Source organism: Microtus ochrogaster, chromosome 4, assembly GCF_000317375.1.
Source record: "Microtus ochrogaster isolate Prairie Vole_2 chromosome 4, MicOch1.0, whole genome shotgun sequence".
Taxonomy (NCBI): domain Eukaryota; kingdom Metazoa; phylum Chordata; class Mammalia; order Rodentia; family Cricetidae; genus Microtus; species Microtus ochrogaster.
Genome location: NC_022011.1, coordinates 17,552,151 through 17,576,994, shown reverse-complemented (window position 1 = coordinate 17,576,994; position 24,844 = coordinate 17,552,151). Strand labels below are relative to the sequence as shown.

The window sequence follows — 24,844 nt, the reverse complement described above, 5'->3', positions numbered from 1 at the left end:
GGGCTAGAGCAAAAGGGCCAAGCGGTGATTAAATGAACACAGTGTCCGTGTAATTATTTCGGGTAGAGCTAGCCATGTGGGTGGCCGGGTGCCGGGACGCAGCCCGCCGCTCCTATTTCTACACTTTTACATATCTGCGCTGCCTTTGGTGCAGAGCAATGGCAATTTTAGTCTTTGCCACTGATGTGCTGGAGTTATAGTTAGAATTTAAGATGTGCCATAGGCTCATGGTCCCCTGCTGGTGGTGGTGTTCTGGGAAGGTTGCAGGACTGTTAGGAGACAGAGCCTCCCTAGGGGAATGCATCAGTGGGTATGGTCTTGAGGGCCTGTAACCCAGCCTCACCTCCTGGATGCCCTCTGAGTCCTGACTGTAAATGCTATGTGACCTGCGGTTTCATACCCCTGCCTTTAGGCCTCCCCCACCACATAAACTATATCCCCGCAAACTATAAATAAATCCTTTCTCACTTTAGTTGTGTCCTGTCAAGCATTTAGTCAAAGATAAGAAAAGTAGCTCACGTAGCTGGTGAGCTCGGATTGCTCCGTTTCAGCTCCCAAACAAAGGGTGCCGACGAGGAGTTTGGTGGAGCAGTATGCACTGACAGTGGTAAATCTGACTCCGCTGTGACCAAGCGATGAGAAACGCTCACTCTCCATCACCAACCTGTCCCCTTGAGACTCCATAGCTCCCCCCATGTATTTTATTTCCTATATCTGTATCCTCTGTTGTCTCCGAGTCCTGAAGCCACAGTCAGGGATGTACCGGGTACACAGCTGGCTTCATGTTTAGTTTTGGAAAATTAGCTCTGTTCCTGTTTGGCTTTGCTTGATTGATAGTAGTAAACTTGGCAAAATGTAATGAGAACTTCCATGAAATTTATTTTTCTCAGGGTGTAATATATGATTCTGGTTAACCTGCACTGCAGCACTCAACACCAGAAAGGGAACCAGAGTAGGAGCAGGGAGTCCAAGGACACAGAGAGTTAGCAGAGCCACACAGCCTCTGCAGCCCCACAAGTCTGCTGCTGAGATAGTAGGGCCTGGAGAGCCTTTTTTAAAGGTTGTCTCTAGGAAAATGGGTATCAAAAGCTAATTTTCTGACTGTCTGGAGACAAGAGAAGAGCCCTTCCTCCTCCCCGCCTCTTGTCTTACTTACTCTTCTATTTCTGTGATGAGAAACCATGGCCAAGGCAATTTATAGAAAAAGAAGTTTACTGGGGGCTCACAGTTCCAGAGGGCGAGTCCATGAGCTCATGGCAGCAGGCAGGAAAGCAGGGGGGATGCTGGGGTAGCAGCTCAGAGCTTACGTCTTGAGCCACAAACATGAGGCACAGAGGAAGAGCTAACTGGAAATGCTGTGGGCAAAGCCCACTCCCAGTGACACCCCTCCTCCAACAAGACCACATTTCCTAATCCTCCTCAAACATCCTACCAACTCAGAACCAAGCATTCAAATGGCTGATGGGGACTGTTCTCATTCAGAGCAGCACATTTCACCCCCAGGCCCCAACAAGCTTGGAGTTATAATGCGAAAAAGCATTCAGTTCAACTCCAAAAGTCCCCTAGTCTATAACAGTCTCAACACGGTTTAAAAGTCCTAAGTCTCTTCTGAGACTCAAACCATTCTCTACATTGTAGCCCTTTGTAAAATCAAAATGCAAATTACATACTTCCAACCTACATTGGCACACAATATCCTTTGTCAGTCTAAAAGGGAGGAATGGATGCATAGTGATGAGATACTGGACCAAAGCAAGACTGAAACCCAGCAGTGAAAGCTCCAATCTGTAGCTCTGTGTCTGACGGCAAGAGGCTTAGATGTCTCCAACCTCCCTGATTTCCTGATTGCAGCACACTTCCTGCATGCAACCTCCAAGGTCTTGGGGTCTCCAACACAATCCAGGCTACATCTTCACAGCCGCATGCAATGACCCCTCAGGACCTCGATGCAGAAATCCCCTGCCATGCACCTGGCCTCAGTGGCTCTTCTTATCTGTAGAAGAGGATTTTGCAATCTCTTTATACATGTATCCTTTATGCCTCTGAAGCTAGAACCACATGTCTAATGCAGCAAGTTCAACTGCTTGCTTAGGATGCAGCCTGAGCCCCCTCCTTGAATTACATTTGGATAAGCGTTCCTTTGTAGCATAGGATTACCTTTGTTTTAAGAGCAGAAAATTCCATAGGCACTTCCCTTTGCTTATTGGAAGCTTAGCTGGGAAGGGTCTTGCCCCAGGACACCGCTCTCTTTATTCTATTTTCATCAGGCCTTTTACTAAACTTTTCATCTTTTTCTACGCAAGCCTTGCTTCCAACTTTAAATTTCCTGGCGTCTTTTTCTCATTGAATGGTACATTTGTATTTCTTTTTCCCCCCTGCTTGTCTGTTTTAGCCTTGTGGCTTGGTACTTTTTTCGTCAAGGCAGTCACATCTTGCTTGCTCTGTTTGGCTTCCTCTGTGTCTGGGTGACGACTGCAGACTGATTTTTTTCCTCTTCTCAGAATTCTTCTGTTCTCCTTGCCCCACCTCTGCTTCCTGCCTGGTTGCCCCACCTAGACTTCCTGCCTGGCTACTGGCTAGTCAGCATTTTATTAAACAAATACAAGAAACAAATCTTTACAGGGTAAAACCATTGTCCCACAGCATATATGTGCATGTATATGGAGACCAGAAGTCAATGTTGGGTGTCTTTGTCTAGTGCTCTCCTTATTATTTGAACCTAGAGGTACTGATTGCCTAGAGTGGCTGGCCAGTAAGTGCCGGGGGTCTGCCTGTCTCTGCACCTCCAGTGCTAAGGTTAAAGGTACACACCACCATGCTTGGCTTTTATACAGACACTGTATAACTCAGGTCCTCATAGTTACATAATAGGCACTTTACTGAGCAAGCCAGCTCCTCAGATCCAAAAGTACCACATGTTGTCTATTCTTCTGAATATTTAGGCTGTTATCACAGGGAGTGTTGCCCTGAGCATCTTTGTACAATGTCCTACAACTGGATGAGATTTTCTTTTTGAATAAATGCCTAAAGGTATATTTTATGGCTTACAAAGACATTTTATATGAAGTTTTCCTGAGTAGTAAGTGAATGGACTTAAGCAATTATATGAATTTATATCTTCTTCAGCAATATATGAGAAATTTTGTTTTCCACATCCTTGCCAATATGGCACCAAAGGGGCACTGTCAAACTGCTGAATTTTTGTTAACTTGCTCGATGGGATGACATCTCATTTTACATTTATTGCATTGTTGGGCTGCCTAGCAGTTTTACCTGTTTATTGAAAGCCCTACAGTTTTTTTTCTTGTATTAAAAATTTTGGATGAGTAACATAATCATATGCTTAAAAACTAAAGAAACACTGTAAAAGTATGCATTTAAAAATCTTGCTTTCATATTTTCCCATTTATCCAACCCACTACCATTTTATTAGCTTCATGGATAGTTTTTATGCAAATAAATGCAAATGTGAATACATAATATTTTCCTTCTGTACACAGAATATAAAATACAATATAAATCATTCTATGCATGTGTTTTCCCACTAAATAATGCATCTGTAGATCCTTCCTCTCATCTGTGCTTTTCATACCCACACAGAGCTCTGCTTTTAGTGGTATGGAAATGAATACTTTACTTTGGCATCGACTGTGGTCTCCCTCACGGATCCCTGAAGTTGAGCTAGAAGAGGTTCCTGCTTAGTTTTAGAGGTAGTGAACAATGTCTAGCCGTCTTCTCCTGCCCTATGTGTGCTTTCTCACTCCGTTCTTATTAATAGCAGCTCAGTATTAAACACCCCTGAATTTCGTGCTCCAGCTCGTCTCCAGGATAGAATCCCAGAGATGAGGCCCAGCCAATGTATGGTAATTTTGACTGATGGTTTGAGCCACGTTGCCAGACTCACTCCAGGAATGGAGAAGAGCAGGCTGTTGTGTTCTCTTCCCCTTTGACAAGAAGTTACATTTTCAAACATTTTTTTTCTTTTAACCAATTTAGTATCTATATTTATGCTGTGAGGGTGCTAATGTAAATTTGTCTTCACTTGTGTGTATTTTATTAGAGCAAATGTGTACATATTTTCAAACATATAACACCTTTTTGTATTTCTGGGGTTGCAATCTTGTCCTAGTCTATTGAACTGTCTTCTTGGTTTTAAAGATACATTTTTCCTTTTTAGTAGTTTGTTTAAAATTTTAGACAGTGTATTTTGATCATATTTACTCCTCACATATCCACCCTTTTCCCTATCCACCCAACTTTGTGTCATCTTAAAAACAAACAAAAAACTATCAAATACAATTTTTGCTGCCTGAGTACTTTTGTATGGTATGTGTGGTATAGTTCTACTTACTGCAAACTGACTCTCCCTCCCCCCAGCTATCAGTTACCAGTAGCTGCTTACCTAGGGGTGGGACTTCCTGCCTTCCTCCCCTCTCCAAGCCAGGATGTGGTCTGGCATTGGTTTCTGCAGCAGGTCTTGTGGGTGTTATCGTAGCCATTGTTAGTTTAGGAGCCCAGCTGGCCTGCTGTGTCTGGAAACCACTCTTTCCTTGTAGTCATCCCTTCTACTGATCACCCTCTTTGTGCTTCCTTCTGCAGTAGTCGCTGAGCCCTGGGATGATGTCTCATTTGGGGGCCAAGGATTCCACAGTTTCTTATTAATTCTTTGTCCTTTGGCCAGTTGTAGGTTAATTACTATCTACTAAAAAGAAGCTTCTTTGATGAGGGTTGCTAGAAGCACTTATCAATGGGTTTAGCACCAATTAAGTCATTAGAAGTCACTTCAATACTATGCCCATTTAGCAGGTTAGTAGTGCTAGGTTCTTCAGGACATATGACCTATCTACCCATAGTGGTTTTTATATTCTAGATTGCCTCTGTCCGATGTATAACTGGTAAAGGTTTTGTTCTCCATTCCTCTTTGCTGTACAGAAGCCTTTCAGTTTCACGAGGCCTCACTTACCAATTGTTCTTTATGCCTTTGCTTCTAGGGTGCTGTTCAAAGAGTCTTTTCCAGTGTTAATGAGTTCAGGCCTACTCCCCATTTTCTCCTCTATCAGATTGGGGCAGATGCAGACTTTATAGATTTTTAAAAGTGTATTTTGAATTTTGCAAATTTGTTTCCAGCATCAATAAAGGGCGTATCATTTCTTCCTTTGATCTATGACGCATTTATCCATTTCTAATAAAGAGCCACTTTCCCATTCCTGAAGTAGACTCCGCTAGTTATGAAGTATCACCCTTTTAGTGCAGCAGTGGGTGTATGTCAGGGTCTCTGCAAGCCTCACAGCTGGCAGGGAAGAGTGAGACTTGGGTCAATGCCACCTTAGCAGGTGCTGGGTCAAAACTTTCAGAGTCTGGCCAAAGAGTTTATTTCTTGAATAATAATTGAAACAGTAAAAGTTTGGGAGAAAGGTTTCCTTATAACAATTATCACACCAAAGCTTCAGGGATGGCTTCAAACCCCCTTGCAAAATACACCTCTATAGCAAAGAACCTGTGACCTTTGTAATCAAATGAGTTCTATTGACTGATAAACAGTGCTCAGGGTCAGGGGTTAAAGAGGAAGCATTTGTAATGAGCATAAGGAGAGATTATATTGATACAAAGTGCATGGCCCTCTTTCATAAGGATGGATTCTGTTCACTGAGCGGTAAAGCTCAGATCAGGGCCTAAACAATGCTCAGGATTGTGGGGCATTCTGGTAAAGGCTGCCTCCATAGAACAGTGAAAAGATGACCAGGTTGTTAGATGACATTCACTCCCTCTTTCCGGGTGGACAGGCAGCCTTTCCTTCCCTTGAAGAAAATAAGCCTCCATGTTTAACAATTCTGGTTCCTCTTTCCTCAACACTTTCTCTAAGCTATGCCTCCTACAAATATGATTGCTAATTTTTTCATTTGATATCTTTACCCTGGTAGTGACTTGTTTTATATTCACCAAATTTTAATAACTTTATACTGAAAAAATATAGTGTTGAAAATTAAAAGTCATATAAGTTTAGCAGAAGAATAAGAGATAAGGAGGAAGATAGGATCCATGAACCTAAATGTAGGCCAATCAAAGATGCTCAAAATGAGATACAGAAAGAAACAGCAGTGTTTAAGAAAAATAACAAAGCAGAAGCATACAGGGCATAGTCAAAAGATCAGCATGTGTGTAATTGAAGCCTCAGAGGTAGAGAAAAAGAAGGTGAATGAAATTTTTGAAAGTGTTTTAAGATATATTACCTAAGAATTTTCTAAAAATATTAACTTATATTCATCCATATATTCATGACACTCAACACATTTTTCATACAAAGAAAGAAAACCAAATGTAGGCATACTATTGTTTAAAAGCAAAGAAAGCAGTATAAAAGAATCCAGGAAAAAAAAAGACACTTTGCTTAAAAGGAATGCTCGTAATCCCTGGCAAACTCTTCAGCTGATATCAGGAAAGCTAGAAGGTACAGAACAGCATCGTTAAAGTGTTGGAGGAAAACAGGTGAAACTGAGGCATTTCAGTGTTGCGATATCTTAAAAGGTACAGACAAAATAATGACATTTTCAGACAAAACTTTAAAAACGGAAAAATCCTATAGACTTCTTTTGTCACATTTCCCGTTTGTCAGGCTGAAGATGACCTTCTATTAACTTTTAGTTTTCGCTGTCTCAGTTAACACATCAGCTATAATTCTGCCTGTGGATCCACTGAAAGCAATGTCTTGTCTCTTTCTGCTTCCAGGATTTTATCTTTGATTTCTTTTGTTTTATTGTTATGGATTTAGGTATGTATTTCCCTACTTGAATTCCCTTGTGTTTTTTGAGCTAGGAATCGATGTCTTTAATTCCAGAAAATTCTTAGCCATCACCTCTTGAGATATCATCTTGGGTAGATATAGCCATTGCTTTGCTGAGATTCTCATGAGACCCCTATCCTCATGTTATTTCCTCATGTCACTGTTTATATTTTATAAGCCATTTTTCATTTCACTAATTTCTTTCATAAAAAACAAAATTCTCTTATTATTGATATTCTTTAAAGGTTTTTTTTTTCTCCTCTGCAGTCTTTTCTAAAATTTAGGTCATTTTATTTTATTGTTTCTCTGTAAGGCCTAGAGTATGACTATTCCCCACATTTGAGATCCCTTTTCAAACTCCTGTTCTCTAGGCACAGCTTCAAAATCATCCAGGGGTTTCTATGAATGTGCTAAGTCTAACTGCCATGTGGGCTCTGTCTGTTGGTACCTGGTGTCTGTTCTTGGTGAGCCATTTCTGTTTTCCACGTGTCGCTGGTTCTAACACAAGGAGCTGCAATTCTTCACCAGCCTCACTATATTTGGCTGTGTGCAGTTGGATGCAGACGCCTTCACATGAGTTGTTTCTTTCCATCATCTCGGGTCAGAACCAGGGAATGGCATGAACTCGAAGTGAAGTGCTCTGCAAGATGCAGGCAACTTCAGCAAGCTCTCTGACAGCAAAACTAGGACCAGGCTCCTTCCAGTTCACCGTCATCTTGGGGTCATAACTCTTTGAGTACCAGGATTTACAGTGAAGGTCCTTTTGTCTCATCTATTTATTAACTTGTATAATGGAACTCAGTATCATCCATAATTAAGAATATGCGAATGAGATGAACCGTTAGCTTTCACCAATTATTAAATTTCATTCTGCAGACTGAAATGGCATGCATGGGGCCTGCATGTGTCTGCAAAGGTCTTATGCATGTATGTTATGGCTGTTAGTTTGGTGTTTGGGGAGGACTCCTAACAGTAGTGTCTCTGGCTCTTTTTCTGTTTTGAGACCCCTTTGATCTCTTTGCCTGTGACTCGGCAGCAGTTCGCAACCGTTGCCTTGCTAAGGGAAGATGTTCCTGATATCCCTTTAAAATTATCTCCTGGTATTTATCTTTGTTTTCTCTCTGTGTGTGTATGCTACCCCAGCACAGTACTGTGTGTGCTATTGTCATTATTGTTTGGATATGTGATTCTGTTCAGGCAGTTTCCAGTTTCTAACGTACTGACTCTGTTTTCTGACTTAAATCCCCTGGTGATGATCAGCTCCTCCCAAATATATTTGCCTCTATCTTTTTAGAACCAGAAACTAGATCATGCTGTAGCTAAAGATGAGGCAGGTGTTTATGATTCTGAAGCACACGGTCCTCATGGCTAGGCTGTAAGCCCAAAAAGTATTTGTGAAGAAGAAAATCCTTAGATAACCTTCCATAACAATTCATATTTTGCGTGGTTTATATTTCTTAAAATGACCAAAAAAGATAGTTTGATTTCCTGTAACTTCAACGAAGGGCTATAATTAAGTTTTCTGATCATGTCTGACTCTGGATTGATGGACTTAGGGAGAGTAAAATATGTGATGGTTGTTCTATATTCCCTAACCTCATCTTGATTTTTTTTAAAGGCCAGATCTATCATTCTAGAGTTAGTCTTTTACATGTGTGCATGCCTATGCAGGTCAGAGGTCAGTGTCAGCTGGCTTCCTCGGTCCACCTTATTTTTTGAGACAAGGTCTCACCTTTGGCTCGATTGGCTGATCAGAGAAACCTCAGGAATTCATCTGTCCCCTCTTGTCCAGCTGTGGGCTTCTGGACATATGCTCGGCTTTTGTGTGGGTGGATTCTGAGGACTTGAACTCAGACCTTCATGCTTCCCACCCTAGAATAAATCTTCGTGTGTTTCTACCTTGTTCATTCCTAGGTGAAATGGTGTTTGTGCGTCTCTATGGAGCTGCCATAGATGTGAATATAAGACTGGACAAGAATTCCTTGATCATGGAGAAAACGTACATATCTCTGGCCAATCAGCGGACGATAACCATTCATAACCGCTCTAATATCATTGCCCATTTCCAGTGGAAGATATTTGCTACACAGGAAGAGGAAGACAAAGAAAAACATAGGTTTGTATCCTAAACCACCTCTATGTGGCAATGCAGGGGTACAATGGGGTAAATCCAGTTAATCTGGGGGAGGGGTGGGAAGCACAGTTTATGGTAAATTCTTACCCACCACAAATAATATCCAACCTTGAGAAACTGGCTCCAGTGTGGGTGCTCTTTGGGAGCCTTGTAGCATCAAGTGCTGCAGATGCTCAGTCAAACTTAACCTGGTTATAGTGTAGCAATAATTAAAGACTTAGTTTTTAAAAATATGTCATTCTTTACTGTTTTCTTAAGCACTAATGTACATGTATATATTACTTTTTGAAGCCCTGGCCAAAGTTATCAGCTCTTACAGTGAGTCCCCCAAATAATCCATTTTGGACTGGCATCAATGTCACTCCCCCCCCCTTATAAAAAGATATTTTCAGAAAATAGAAAGAAGGAAGGAAAAGAAGGGTTTAGATGTAATGATTTTTATATTTTGGCTTTCACAACACTGCCCAATCTCTCTGAACCATGTAATTTAATAACGATTTCTTAGTGGAATCTTTAGTAGTCTATTTTAGAGAAAATGATCATTCAAATAGCAGCAGATTAGAAAAATGTGAAACCAGCCGTCTTTTAGCTCGTGCCTCATGGTCGCATCCTGGACATTTCTTTTGATTGACCCCATCTTTGCTTGTCTGAAGCTGCGCTCACTTTATCTCCTTAGATCTGTCTGAATTAACACCGCTGCTGCTTTCATTACAATTTACTTCCATCTCTGCCTCTCCATTGCCATGAAGGATTAGCCCTGGAAGGCTTCAAGGCTTTGTTTAAAACCACGTTAGGGTGGAATAAAAGTGAAAGTCTTGGACCCCTGGAGAGCTGGCAGAAGCCCGCCAGTGCCCTGTCCCTAATTGAATCAGAAGGATCCAGGACAATGAGGGGACACAGTGGGCAGAAGCTCCAGGTGATGAGCTTTAACCACAGGATCGCCCGTGAAAGAAAAGCCTTTCCTGCCTACAAACCTCACCGGACCTCATGGCCTAGGAATGTCGATGATGGGTTTTTTTCTTTAATTATTAATATTGCATAACTATGAAAGATCACAATGAAACCCACTCGTGTACAGTTAATAATTGCTAATAAGAGTGGGAAATTCTTAGAAGGAAATTCTGCAGCAACGATGTCTGCTGAGCTGCAGCTGGAAAGGCCAAGCAGGTTTAAAACTGGTGCCAGAGTGGAGCCAGGGGAAGCGGCGAAGGGAGTAACAGCAGCATTGCTGCAACCGCCCTCCTGGGGAGCCGTTTGGAGAAAAGGAGAAAATGCAGCTTTGAGTCCAACCGTTTCTCCACAGGGCGGGGGCTGTGGGGACTGGTGCCAGGCCAGTGCCCAAAGAGCATCCAGAAGCTAAATTTTAACAGTTAAAGTTTTGGGTTTTTTTGCTATAAATTGATAGAAAAAAGGAAGGGAGGGAAGGAGGGAGGGAGGGAGGGAGGATGGAAGGAAAGAAGGAAGGAAGGAAGGAAGGAAGGAAGGAAGGAAGGAAGGAAGGAAGGAAATGGTAGGTATGGAAGGTGCCATACCATCCAGAATAGAACTTCAGACACAAGTTCTGTCTCCACCTCATTTCCCCTGACACTCATACCCTTAATTTTTTTTAATATTGTTTTTTACCTGTTTTGTTTGTTTGGCTGCTTGTGTTCTTTGTTGTTTTGTTTTGAGACAAGACTGACCTCAACCATCACTAAGTAGTCAGGGATGGCCTAGCATTGCTAATCCTCCTGCCTCTTGTCTCCTCATAGCAGAGTTTACAGGTATATGCTGTCTTGCCTGGTTTTATCAAGTACTGGGATTCAACTCAGGGCTTTGTGTGTGCAAAGTCAGCATGCTAACAACTGAGCTATGTCTCTGGCCTGGCTGTGTGTGTGTTCAAGAATGTGTACATGCACATACAGAAGACAGAGGGTGATGTTATCATCTTTCCCAGTCACTCTATAGAGGTATATCTTATTTTTTGAAATGGGGTCGTTCACCAACCTGGAGCCCTTGGACTTAGCTGGACTGGCCAGCAGTCCCCAGGGATTCTCCTACTTATACATCTCCAGTGCTGGGATTAGCAGCAAGCATCCTGTGCCCAGCTTTCTACATGGGTCCTGGGGAAATGAGCTCCAGACTTCATGTTTGCATGACAAGTGCTTTATCAGCCGAGCCATCGCCCCAGCCCCAGTCCCGCTGTTCACTGTGTGTCTATTGTAAGTTTTCTTATGATATCTCCATTTCAGATGTGTGTCTAGTGAACTTTGATTATGTTGATTATATTCATGCCCAGGCTTTCCTGTTCTCCCTCTCTCACATCCTCGTAGTCTCCATTTTAGTTTTCATATCCTTTTATGTTTCCTTGGTCTGGCCTCCACATGTGAGAGACAATATGCAGCGCTGTGTTTGTGGGGCTGATGAGTTTCACTTAGCATGACGCCCTCCAGTTCCAGCTGTGTTCCTGCAAATGTTTTAATTGCATCCTTCTTTTGTGGCTGAAGGGGCTCTGCTGTGCAGTAATACCACATTTTCTCTATCCACATCGTTTCTCTACACCACTTGTAGGTGTATGGCCAGAAGATACAGTTAGCTCTCCATGGTGGCATCTGCACATCACAGTTAGCACAGTCCTGTGCACAGGTTTTAAACAACAAACCTAACAGTGGCTTTTGATCTCTGAATAGGATTGTCTTCACTTTCTCTTGGGGTGACATATATCAAGGTACCTTGTGGTTCCCTCAAATAGATTGATTTTTCTAAGTAAAAAGTCTACTGAATGCGACCCTGCCTTCTCTTCCTCTTCCAAGCAAGCCGTATTATGCCTGCTCTTTAGCTAGACCAACAGTGGCCCTTCTCCCTTTTCCCTCTTCTGTTCCTCAATGCGTTCCCAAGCATGCCTCAACTTTCATACGATTATTTTCACCTGGGGCCCCTGTCTCCGAAATAACTGCCAGCTACTCTTTCTAGAACAAGGCAGGTGCTCCTTACTCAACAGCGAGTGTGATGGTGGTACTTGTGCAAAAGGTCGTGGTCTCCTCTTTCACTGCATATCTTCAGGTTGTACCCAAGGCCATATATGAGCAGTACACAGAACAGAGGTCTGCCCAGTCCCCCCCAAACAGTAGCAAGGTCATGAACGAGCAAGAGAATGCCTCTCGTGTTCTCCAGCAAGGCCCATGCTGATGTCCCTGACCCAATCCTTTGTATATGTGAATCTCTTGCTCCTGATGAGGCCGACAACAGCTTCTTCTTTTCCTCCACCAGCATCTCTAGTTTAAACTGCAGAGAGAAGCGTCAACCTTGGTCCTGAGCTTAGCAGAGAGGGAACGTGTCTTTAATTAGAGACGCATTTCCAGGGATTAAAACTTCCCTTTTCAGCATCTCAGGGACCTAAAATAGAAGGTTAGTTTTACTCCACAAAATAAGACTCCACTGTCTTCTCTCAGCTGTCTGTTTGCAAAGTGGCTTCCATCTCATCCTGAGCCGTTCACCTGCAAGTACTGAAACTTGCTCAAAGTTCCCTATAAAATGCCAACCCTTCTAACAAATGGCTCCAACTCCTGTTCCATTCATCATGGTATCTCGCCCACAGAATCTTGGAGAGCCAAGATTTGGTTGTCTCTTTCCCCAGTGGAGGACTTTCAGCCTCTCCCTCTTCCATCCTGGGAAGGATGACCTCCCTCTCTGCCTGTCTTACAGTGTTGGAACCCTTGGGCATGTGTCTGGTCTGAGAAATATGGGGCTCCTGCCAGGCTCCAGGTTCTGGCCATGAAGATGCCTCTCCTCTAGGAAGAAGTTCTGAGCTTTAAAATTGTTCTTCTCTTTAAAGACCAACAAACAGAACACCTTTAGAGTCTGAAATTAAGGATCCTTTGAATAAATCACCTTTTTGATCTATTTTTTTTTTTTTGATGTTTCTCTGGAGCCAGAAAGGACATTAGTCTCTTCAGAAAGGACCGCATCCTTCCTTTCGTGCTCAGCTGTGTCTGGGCAAGTGCGCTCTGCAAGGTTCTCCCAGCCACATTCCCCTCATGTTCCCCGTTTTCAGAGACTCAGTGTGGGCTTTTACGGATTTTTGCTCCTAGGATCTCCAGCAGGGTCAAAGTCATTGTTTCAAGAGCAGGTGGCTCTAATTCTACACTTGCTCAAGACCTCACAGTAACCTCAACGGACAACCCCACACTGTGGTTAGCAGGGATTTATTTCACGGCATTCAGGTGCACGAAATGACACATCTCTCTAGTTAATTCAACCTTAATTGATGTTTGAGCCTGCCACCTGGGTTACTGTAATGAATTTAATTTCAGTTATGTTTAGGGGCCCCTTCCTGGTTTCATTAAAAAAAAAACCACTCTGAAGACAGAAATGGCACCTGATAGACAGGACAGGAGACTCTAGACGTGCATTCGTCACACCGGCACAGAGTTCCCCGTTATCTAGGGTCACACAGTTCATTCGAGGTGATGGCCCCATTGTCTCCACTTACTCTTTCGTGTTATAGGCAGCTTTGAAAGTGTTTCTCCCAGCTCTGAAGGCCAGGAAACTTACTGTTTAGTCGCTTCAGCATCCAGTTACCATCTCTATTTGTTACTTGTCTCATTGCGACAAAATACCCTACAACATGAGAGGGAGGCCCTTCCTGGTGCTGTGTATGTATCTCACCCTTTGTTCTTCCTGCTACAAGATGTCTTGCTGCAACCCATGCCTCTTCTGGTGGTGGAACCCTGGGCTGGGTTTGCATCCCAGGCTCCTGTGAAAAACTCCATAGTGCTCCGACCTGAGACCTGATCCACACTGAATTGTTTTGTTTTGTTTTTTGTTAGACATAATTGGTACTTTATTAGAATATAAAACATGGCAAGTGACTTTTAGGACTGTCTTCTATTGTGGATACACAGCCGGATGTGAGTGTCCAATCCTCTGCCTCAGTATTTTTCCCCTTTATGATACCATTGAAATTGGCCCTGGTCGCTTTTTCTGGTTTCCACTTTCGAGATAGTATTTAGGCAATCTTGTGAGACATTTGATAACTTCTTGTTTATTATAGTTTAGGTCTTGAAGGTCCTCCTAAGGCCCATGTGTTGAAGCATCCCAGTGGTCACATCTCGATGAAGACCACACTGAATTTTTAACTCAACTTGTTTTCTAATTTAAAAGAAACATGTTTTTTAAAGTATAAATGTTTTTTTAATTACATCTGTGATTATGACAAAAATCAGTTCTAATCATAAGACCCAGAGAAAACCTAAGGAATATTTTAGTATCTGTAAATGTATTCCTTTGCAAAACGAGTATGGGTTTTCCCCCCTTCTTGCTTTTTTTTTTAATCAAAAAATTTGGGGATTTCTCTTTCCAGAATATTTTTTTTAATTTATTTATTTATTAAAGATTTCTGCCTCCTCCCCGCCGCCTCCCATTTCCCTCCCCCTCCCCCGATCAAGTCCCCCTCCTCTCCAGAATATTTTGTAACAAGTCTACTGCCATCTATAACTCTAGTTCCAGGGAATCTGAAGCTCCTACATGGAGTTTACAAACCACTTTTCTTCTTTGTCTTTCAAAGAAGGTCAATCTAGCTGGGTCTTTGTTTCTGTGATTGTTGTAGAATTTACTGCTGCAAGTGGAGTCTTTCACTTGAAATGGTATTAGTTGCTTTCTATAGCTGTAATAAAACACTACAAACAAGGCAACTTATTAAGAAGTTTGGCTTGGCTTACAGTTCATGATGGTGGCGTGAAGGCCTGGGGGCGGGAACAGCTGAGAGCTCACATCTCAAACTGCAGGCAGGAGGCAGGGCGCACACTAGGAATGACCTGTGTCTTTTGAGTCTTTCGAAACCTCAAAGCCTGCCCTCAGGGACACCTCCTCCAACAGGGCCACACTTCCTAGTCCTTCCCAAACAGTTCCACCAACCAGAGGCCAAGTATTCAAATATGGGAGCCTATGGGAGCCATTCTCCTCCAAACAACCACACAAATGATGTGCAGTTTGTAAGACTCTCAGATAGCTGTCAACTAGCAAAATAAAAAAGAACTGGATTCCTTGCTTTCCGAGCTGATATGGCCAGTGGCATAGAAGGACTGGTTACCTTGGATACTGCTTCCCACCTAGCAGTTACAAGGGAAATGCAGGCTGATTTCTTCCTTGGATCCAGAACACACCGGATCCATTTATTTGATTTCCTTGTGTGATATAGACAAAGCGTCTCAGAACACTGAAGTTATTTAAAAGAACCACTTGACAAAATGGAGCCTCTGGTTTGTATGAGGTCATCTAGGAAGTCAGAGCTGAGGCAGGAACTCAGTGACCTCACACACCCACTCAGCACTCTCTTGCTAAGGATGTGCTGTCACCTGGGTCACAGCATCACAGTGCTGGGAACAGGAGCAAGTGTCCCAAGGGGAGAGTGCAGGCCAGTCTGCAGGGTCATCTGGAAAGGTGAGGGCTGCGAGGAGAGGCTTGGAAGAGGCTGTTCTCTCACTGACCGTGGTAGACAGTGAGAACTGGGAAGTAAGTGAAGGAGGCATCTCTGGGCGTGGCTCAAGCCTCTTAAAAGCTTGGCATCTTAGGAAGGCGGATGCCTGACAGAGGCAGAAAGATGGTACTGATGGAGCACCTGCTCTGTGCCGGGATCTGAACCGAGGCCCGAATCACCTTTAAGCCCCATCTCTCAGGTTAGAAACTCTGCTCCCATCACCTCTAGTTTTCTGGGAAGGAGCACCGAGGCTTAGAGGAACTGGGAAGCTCCCAGAGTCTCAGAGTTAGGAATTAGATCGTAAAATCAGCATCTAAACCCAGCCCTCACACCAGCCCCACATTCTATTCCCTAGACAACAAACAGCTAGGAAAGAATTAAAGCAAGACAAGCTTAACAGGAACAAAGTCATCCTTGCCATATGAGAGCAGAGCAGATGTTAAATAATTTAAAAATAAGCATGGAAAACACAATTACCTAAAAGGAAATATTTGTTCAGATACATGCTGGCTCAGAAGTAAACAGAAGGGCCTTGGGTGGGAAAGAAATCCCAGAGGACTTCTGGAAGGAGGTGACAAGGGATCGTCGGACTCGGCCTCTGAAAGAGGAGGCAACACAAAGTCACCCACTTACATATTGTAGACTTAGGGCAAGGAGGAACCCCCCCCCCAAGAGGTGTAAGGACAGTCCCAGGAGAGGAGACCGGAAGCGAGTTCCTGCCCACAGCTCTTCATGGGAGTCCCACGGTGACCCTTCTATTTCCTCATTTTCTTTAGGATCTGTGACGATCTGACCAAGGAGGAAAAGCAGGAAACCGACATGTTTCTGGAAGAGTGCCTCTTGGATCCTTCGCTCCGAGAACGCCTCTCTATTCTCTCCCGCACCTTCGAGAACCAGAGGAAGCTGGTGCGAGGAGACAGCATGCTGTTTCTGGATCACATTTTCACCACCGAGCCCCTGGTGAGCACCAAACAGAACCCGATTATGTAGTGAGCACAAGCGGGGGTGCAGGGCTGCTTCTGGGCCTGGCAGGGCGAGTCCTGAGATTGATGTGACTGACGTTAGAGACACTGGTGACAAGGATGCCGGCAGGTCACACTTTCTGTCCACCTGTCACAGTGGTCATCTTGCCAATTGCCCAGGATGTAGCATTTGTGTATATATCACCTTACAACAAACCCAAAATATATAATTAAAGCCCCATATAAAAATAAGGAAATGAGAGCACTTAGATCTCATAGCTGACTTATGGCCAAGCAACTGGTGTCTGTGGTTGAAAACTTAGCCCAGATTAGTCTGACTATATAGCAGGATTTCTCAGCCTTAGCACCATCGATGTTGTAGATGTATAATTCTTTGTCCTGTGCCTCCTTTCTCCCAGCATTCAGCTTAGTTTTTCCAGCCTACCTCTTTTCCCTGCGCAGGCCCAAGACAGTTTCTTTATTAACCAATGATATTCATAGCATCCACTAGGAGCATGGGGCCAGGGAGAAGACGGAGAGGGAGAGAGCATGCAAAACCCATGACCACGTGTTCCTTTTTCTGGTGTGAGCTTAAATAGCCTGTGGAGTGGTCCTGACCCTCCCTGGGGAGGGATCAGCGTTTAGCAGGCTTTCCTGAAGGTGGAGTCCAGCTCAAGGCAACTCCCAGGGGGAGGGGGCCTGAGATGGAGTTTTCCACTCCATTGGCACTCCATTGGCACCCCAAGAATAAATGCCAGGGGCTGGGGTGATGTCCCCAACTTAATATTACAAAACCCATTTAAATATTTGGCCTCCCAAAAGAGTCAGAGTTCATGCTAGCAGCATGGCCCATGGTGGGGAAGCTGTTTCAAAACCGTGGCTTTTTTTTTCTGTTATCGCTGAATCAGGAAAACCCCTCTTAAAGGAGCCATGGCGTTAAGCCATGCTTAACTTTGTTTTTTGTCTGTCTGTTTGTTTGTTTTGTGCCTCAAATTCCTTCCCAAACTCCCTCAGGTTTTAAGTGAATTTTTTTTGTTTTGTTTTTGTTTTTCGAGACAGGGTTGGCCATGTTGGGGCTATTTTGTTGCAAGGAGGCAGCTTGTTGGTTTCCAGCTGCTCAGCCCTGAAATAATCATACAGAAACCATATCACTTAAATCATTGCTTGGCCCATTAGCTCTAGCTTCTTATTGATTAAATCTTACATATCAACTCACCCATCTCCATTAATCTGTTTATCACCACGTGGCTGTGACTTACTGGATAATGGTCTGGCATCTGTCTCTGGCAGGGCTACATGGCTTCTCCTTCCTCCCAGCATTCAATTTAGATTTCCCTGCCTACCTCTATTCCCCGCACAGACCCAAGACAGTTTCTTTATTAACCAATGGTATTTACAGCACACAGAGAGGAAATCCCACAGCACAGAAGAGATCAGAACCAGACATTGGCAGAAAGCTATGGTTTAATTAAGCGAAGAGGGAGGGGAGTGTTCCCAGTTAGAGAGATCGTGGTAGCCATGGGGAAAGGAAACATTCTGTTTACAGCAGGATGGAAGACAGTGAGCAGAACAGTTTCTGCTTGGGTGACCAGAGGGAAGGTGGCCTATCATGTTCAGCCTATAGCTCCCTGTCTCCCACTATGCTCTTCTGGAATGTCAAACAAATTTGGGGAAAACTATGGGGAAAGAGACAGTGTTTGTCCACATGGCAGAGTTCAAACACCACTTCCCTATGAGCAGATCCCTCCCACAGAACACCCACTGGAGCTGACATCCTGTAGGTCCCAGCTTTGCCAGTGCTGATGAAGATCTGAGACCCAATGCAGGAGAGTGGTGTGCCCAACAGGGCGTGGAAAGTTTACCCCGATATCCGTGTGCGGCTTGAATTGGAGGAGGGTGGATAGAGGGAGCGTTGGATGGTACAGGTCAGTCGGTGGAAGGTGGTGGAGGACAAGGGGCTTAATAATCAGGTCTTCAGCCACGATCAGGATGATTTCATGAGGATAATAGTGACCTGGAACAGTCGCGGGGATGGGGTGATTAGAAAGGAAAGGAGGTGGCAGATATGAGCCATAATCAAAAGGAAGACACAGCATGCTTTTTGATTAGTCACTGAGATTGAGACAGTATAAGGGCTGTAGATCTCACTGGAGTGACTGGAGAAGTTATGACATCTTTGATAGAAATTGGCAAATTAATAGCTCTGGTCTGAGTCTTGGCTTTGCAAATAGTAAATATGGCCTAAACTAGCCATCTGGTCTCCCTTGGCTGCAGGTTCATTATATACCAAGGAACTGTGAATATTGGGAATAGGTTAGTCTTATCTTTTTTGACTCATAAATTCTAAGTCTAATTTGAGTCACACTGTGAGCTCCTAAAACCAAGAAATGTTTAATCCTCATCCCTAGCACTTGGCTCAATGCTAATAAATAGTTGCATGGATATATAGCAATCAGAAAATATTAGTGAGTTTGGCTCTGAGCATGTCAACTTTGAGATTACTACAGATGTCCAGAGAGCTTCAGAAATATAGAACTAAAATTGGTGTTGGAAGAGATCCAGAGAATTCAGGACCAGAAGCAAGATTTGTGAGGCTACTGTAAAGGTCTTTATTGGGGACATGAAAACCAAATGGGAATTCTAAGAGTAGAGGGATAAAGGACAAGTTTAGAGCTACAGAAACATCTCCCTGCACCCACCCAAAGGGGACCCAGGAAGAGAGTAAGTGCTGGGATCGGAGAGTATGAGAGCACACACACACACACACACACACACACACACACACACACACACACACACACACACACACACACTGAGGGCTTCCTCTACACCCAGGGCAACTGATCCTGCACCACTGAACTTCTCTTCTGAATATTGCTAACTTGTCAGGTCTCTTGTATCAAATGGTCACTACTTACTTTCTGACAGCTTAGCTGCGCATTGGTGATTAGCTTTTTTCTGTGGTATGATCCCAGTTAAATAGCTTCTTGCTCTGGGTTGATCTTGCAGCAGAAGCAGCAAAGATCAGGAGCAAGTAGTGTTACCAGCTGGTCTAATAACCAACCTTAGTCACAGTCTACCCAAATAAATAAAGCCAAAGGTCATCAGCGGGTAGAGACCATCTTGCCTTCTGATGGGCTTCCTCTGGCCATGGAGGAAGGGCAACGTGTTCAAGTGAGGTAAATATAAGAGAGACAAAAGAAGCAATAACAAAAACCCCTAATGCCTTAGGGGCTGAATAGAAATTTTTAAAAAATCATCTCGTTTTATCAAGTCTACATCAACATAGTTTCATTCTTCAAGCATATCAGTCAATACTAAAGTTTAGCCTAGTACTGCATACAGGCTGTGTGCCCTGCATACTGAGTATTTTCTGAGAACATTGTTCCAGTTTCAGAGGCTCTTTCCACTTAAAGCAAAGAAATCCAGGATCAGGAAATCAATCCTGACCCCCCCAGGTTGCCCAGAGATGGTGATGGGTTTGAATTTAAATCTCATTTTATTGATATTATCAGATGAGGAGTTGTTTGGTTCAATCCTGTAGAAATAAAAGGCCCCACATTCTATTGTAGTGAGTTCTTACTGTGTTCCAGGACCGCCTCACCATTTGGCCCTTCAGGGGTTTGAATGAGAATGAATGCCCCCAAAAGCTCATATTTGGATACTTGGTTCCCAGTTGGTGGATTAGGAGGTATGGTCTTGTTGAAGGAGGTATGCCATTGTAGATGTGCTTTGAAGCTTTCAAAAGACTCCTTCCACTCCGCAGTTAACCCTCTGCCTCCTGCTTCTGAATCAAGATGTGTGCTCTCAGCTGTTCCATCTGCCAGAGCTTTGCCACTGTCGTGGACTCTATCTAACCCTCTGAAACCATAAGCCCAATCAAACTCTTTCTTTTACAAGAAAGAGTTGCTTTAGTCATGGAGTTCTGTTACAGCATCAGAACAGTAACCAAGACAGGTCCTATGTCTTTGCAGACTTTCTTCTCATGCCCATTCTTTGTGAAATGTGGCCATAAACCTGGCCATTGGGTCTGCTGCTTGAACTCTGAGGAGTTAGATTTGGGTATCCTGAGTCCTGGTGGCCACAGAAGCACAGAGCCCTAGGCCTGCTTCTATCTCCCATTTCCTCAGGATATGGACACAGGGGAAGCTGGCCACTGCTCCACTGATGAAGAGCTGGGACTTCATTGTGGGACTTAGAATGTCCTTTGGTGGGAAAAACGAGGGTACCAAGGACCCAGAATAACCCAGAGACAGAACACTAAAAGGAATTTTTTTTAAATGGTAGTTATTTATATTGTTATTTTAAAGCCATTGGGATTACTGTGTACTTATTAGGGCATATGAGAAACAGCTTTTTACTTCTAGTTTCATCTTTTTTTTTCTTTTTTTTTTGGTTTTTCGAAACAGGGTTTCTCTGTAGCTTTGGTGCCCGTCCCAGAACTAGCTCTTGTAGACCAGGCTGGCCTCAAACTCCCAGAGATCCGCCTGTCTCTGCCTCCCGAGTGCTGGGATTAAAGGCGTGTGCCACCATCGCCCGGCTTTACTTCTAGTTTCTTACATATCAATTCTTCGGATAATATCTCGACATATTAATATTATATTATTAGCTGACTTTCTCCATTTATTGCTTATCGGGAAGGCATGGAGCCATGCAGGCCACCTGCTTCCATTTGAGATTTTCCCCATCTTCAGAAATAACCTGAGTCTATTATGCATGTTTTGTGCTTTCCAGAAAAGCAAAAGGAATTGACTGTTTCATAAATATAATATTCAGTTGTGCCAGGCAGACCACTCTGGGCCCAGCTTTGATGGTCTCGTTCTGTTATTTCCTCTGCTCGAGTCTCCTGAGTCCCCCTGAAAGAGAGAAATCCAAAACTCAAAAACTCAATTTTGAACATTGAGCGGTGCGAGAATATCACCAGGCAAAGAGAAATAAGCTTTTGCTTCCCATGGGCACCTAGCAATCTCAAGACCTCAGCACAGATGTAACCATCCTGTCTCTGAACTGTGGTGCTGCTGGCTCAGGTTGCACTTTGAAGACAGCAATTTTCTGAACGTGGAACACTTGGTATTTTCTCAAAAAGAAAGGCCTGAATGTTTCAAGGTTTTTTCCCAGCTCACGCCGGCTGCATGTCTACAGTATTTGAGCTGGCCCAATAGTCCTGCTCCTCTTAACCCACATCTCCCGAGTAGCCTTAACCCTGCAGCCCTTGGGAAGCTGAGGCTTCAGCTAAATGAACTATCCAAAGGGAGAGACACTCCATCATTTCTTCATCACCATTCAAGTTAACAGTAACCTGTGCTCTGATGTCATTTAAGCCTGAGAGAAACGTGCTGTTCTAGCAACCCAGACGTGTAGAGCCAGCTCAAATTTAGTTTACTTGATCCCTCTCCTCATTCGGTATAGTGGATGAGGTCAGCAGAACCAGGTTGGGTGCAAGTCCAGATGGCTACCAAGAAGAAAGACTCAGTGCTTTTTGTCCTGTGCAGCCCTTCCTCAGCTCCGGTCGTTAGCTGAGCTGTGACTCACTGGGCAAACACGTGGGCGCTGACTCCTTGAAAATGGATATCGGGAAGGAACCCAAGGACGCGGGTCTGCTGAGAGCGAACTGCCCCTGACTGGCTCTGCCAGTGCCGTGGCCCATCCCTTAGCCTCATTCCCTAGGACTCTCCTACCAGGTCTTTGAGCTAAGGCCCACTTTTTGGCAACTGTACCAGAACATTATCTATTGTGTTTAAGAACCAGTGTGGGTGGAAGGAAGCCCAGGGAAGCCTTAGAAATAGCAAGGTTGCTCCTGAACTCATTAAATTAGTCAATACCTTTCCTTCCTGGGAAAGAGAGAAAGGCTTGGGCATCACACATGGCCACCTCCACTAGCTAAGGATCCCATGGAGTTCTGTGTGTTGAAGATGAAATTAAGGCAGAAAGTGCCTTTTGTAAAGTTTATTCTGCCAGATGGACAGACCATAGAGCTCTCCTCAGGAACTTTTATGGGTATTACTTTGAAAATCACAAATTGGCTTGACTTACTTGTCCCAGCTGAAGTAACTGAGTAGTCAGTCTCTATGCAAGCCTTGTGCCAATGTGGTCTTTTCTCTCAACAATAACAAGGGTGATTTACTTGTCATTTTTTATATTCCCATTTGTTTTTTTAATCATTGTTGTTTGAGACAGTTGGTATTTGCGCCCAAGTGTCACTAAAAGTAGCCAAAGTTTTTGTCATTGATTAGATCTGTTGTGAGTGGAAGAAAAGATGACAGCATTTTGATCGTGGGTTGGTCATTGATAGAAACTGAGGACATAGACATAGAGGACTGGACAGATGGCTCCGTGGTTAAAAGTGCTTGCTACCACCTCCCATATCCAGTGGCTCACAAAGGCCTGCTGCTCCAGCTCCAGGGGGATATCATATCCTCTTCTGGCCTTTGTGGACATCTGTGTGTGTGTGTGTGTGTGTGTGTGTGTGTGTATACATACACACACACACACATACATACATACATACATACATATGTACACACAGGCATACAGACATACACACTCATCAATTTTTAAGTAAATCTTACTTTAAGTTAAAAAACAAAAATTTGATTTTGAGAGCATGTTTTCATTTTCTGAGAAACTTTTTTTTTTTTTTTTGCTTGTTCATTTTGGGAAATGGGATCACCTGGGCTCTTAAACTCGTGGGTTCAAATGATCTTTCTGCTTTAACTCCTGGAGTAATTAGTACTAGAACAACTCTTTCCGTTGCACGAGGGAAATGATGGAATATCTGAAGATGTTTATGTCACCAAACATGGCCATCAAGAGGGCCACTTGAGGCCATTATTCGCATATCTTGTTCTGAAGGGACTGGGCCTGGGTCATCACTCAACACGGGGAGCTTGATGAAGACCCCACCAGAGCATCCCCCAGGAGCACCCACATGCTCATGTGGACTTTGTTCCACGAAAGAACCTGCTTTGAGTCATCTTCTAGAAGAATTCAAGCATATGTAGACAGTGTTAGACTGTTCATAGGCGGGATCACTGGGGCAGGCTGCATCAGATAATTCCAAGTATCGGTGGTAGATTCTAAATGTCTGCCCTTTCTGTCTGGTATGGTGAGAGAGGTGGGCCCTGCCCTACTTTTAGAATTGCAGAGGGGCAGGAGAAGTTAGGGGAAATACCGTAGACTCCTGGCCCGCCACATATTGTTGATTTGTGCTTAGGCAAGATACTGTACTTCACTTTGCCTCGGTTTTCTGTTGTTAATGGGAGGACGAAAGGACTTAACCAGGGTGAAGACTGCACAAGATAAGGCACAGAGGCAATGACTGTACCAGTGAGAACTTGAGCTCTCAGGAAACATGAGTTAGATACATGTCTTAGTTAGGGTTTCTGTTGCTGTGAAGAGACACCCTGACCCTGGCAACTCTTACAAAGGAAAACATTTAACTGGGGCTGGCTTACAGTTCAGAGGTTTAGTCCGTTATCATCACGTCAGGAAGCATGGCAGCATGCAGGCAGACATGATGCTGGAGAGGGAGTTGAGAGTTCTACACCTTGATTCATAGACAGCAGGGAGAGATGGTCCCCCTGGGTGTGGCTCAAAGCCTGCCTCAAAGCCTGCCTGCACAGTGACACCCTTTCTCCAGCAATGCCACACCTCCTAATAATAGTACCTACCACTCCAAGCATTCAAACATGAATCTGTGGGGCCATACCTGTTCAAACCACCATATAACACACTTGGCAAATTAGAAGTTGACTGGAAAGCTAAATATTTGAGTCATACATGTAACCGGAGAATCAAAATGCAATTCTTTTATTTAATACACATAGGAATTTTTATTGTAAACACTGAGTTCCGCTTTCCAGATCAACCAAGGAAGTTAAATACACAGGTAACTAACTATTCTTGCGGTTCAAATTCCCATTTAGCAAGGTGTTCTAGAAATGATCCTTCAAAGAAGGAAGAGGAGAGGGAGGGAGGGAGGGAGGGAGGGAGGGAAGGAGGGAGGGAGGGTTTGTTGTTCTTATTCAGAAGGGGCTAGAGAATTAACATTAAACTCAAAAATTTAAAGTTGATTCCTTCTATTATGTTATTTGATCGACAAGTATACTCACAATAGAGTTGAGGAATGACAAAACATTACAAGCGAAGGGGAAATGATTATAGGACAATTGAGGGCCACTGTATTTTTTTTTTTTACATCAAGGAAATGGTGGCAGATTGAATCCTCTAAACTCAGGTTCCCATTCGGCGTGGGAAAACAGTCAGAGAAGGGAGAGAGTCTTAGAAACAGGAGGAAGCTGGAGCAGCAGGGATCTGAGGGAAGAGGCAGCCCCAGGGGTCTGGGGAGACAGGGTATCCATGCTGGAGCCAGTAGGGGAATTTGTGAAGGTTTTGATTTTCTGAAATGTCAGAGCTGAGCAATAAAGAATGGGAGGGCATTTCCAGAAGCGTGAGTGACCCGGAAGTTCATGTCAGTGGGACCAGTAGGATGAGAGGGCATTTCCAGAAGC

The 24,844-nt window shown here is 43.7% G+C and overlaps 1 protein-coding gene across 2 annotated transcripts in view; it reads left to right on the top strand.

Moving 5' to 3' along the window:
* The window catches only part of Hydin (HYDIN, axonemal central pair apparatus protein), a 332,133-nt gene that overhangs the window by 75,896 nt on the left and 231,393 nt on the right, over positions 1–24,844 (top strand). For both annotated transcript variants that reach the window (XM_005345678.3, XM_026777026.1), the window contains exons 8-9: positions 8,696–8,897; positions 16,149–16,332. In XM_005345678.3, the coding sequence (XP_005345735.1) occupies positions 8,696–8,897; positions 16,149–16,332 (386 nt within the window). The remainder of the gene's footprint in view (positions 1–8,695; positions 8,898–16,148; positions 16,333–24,844) is intronic.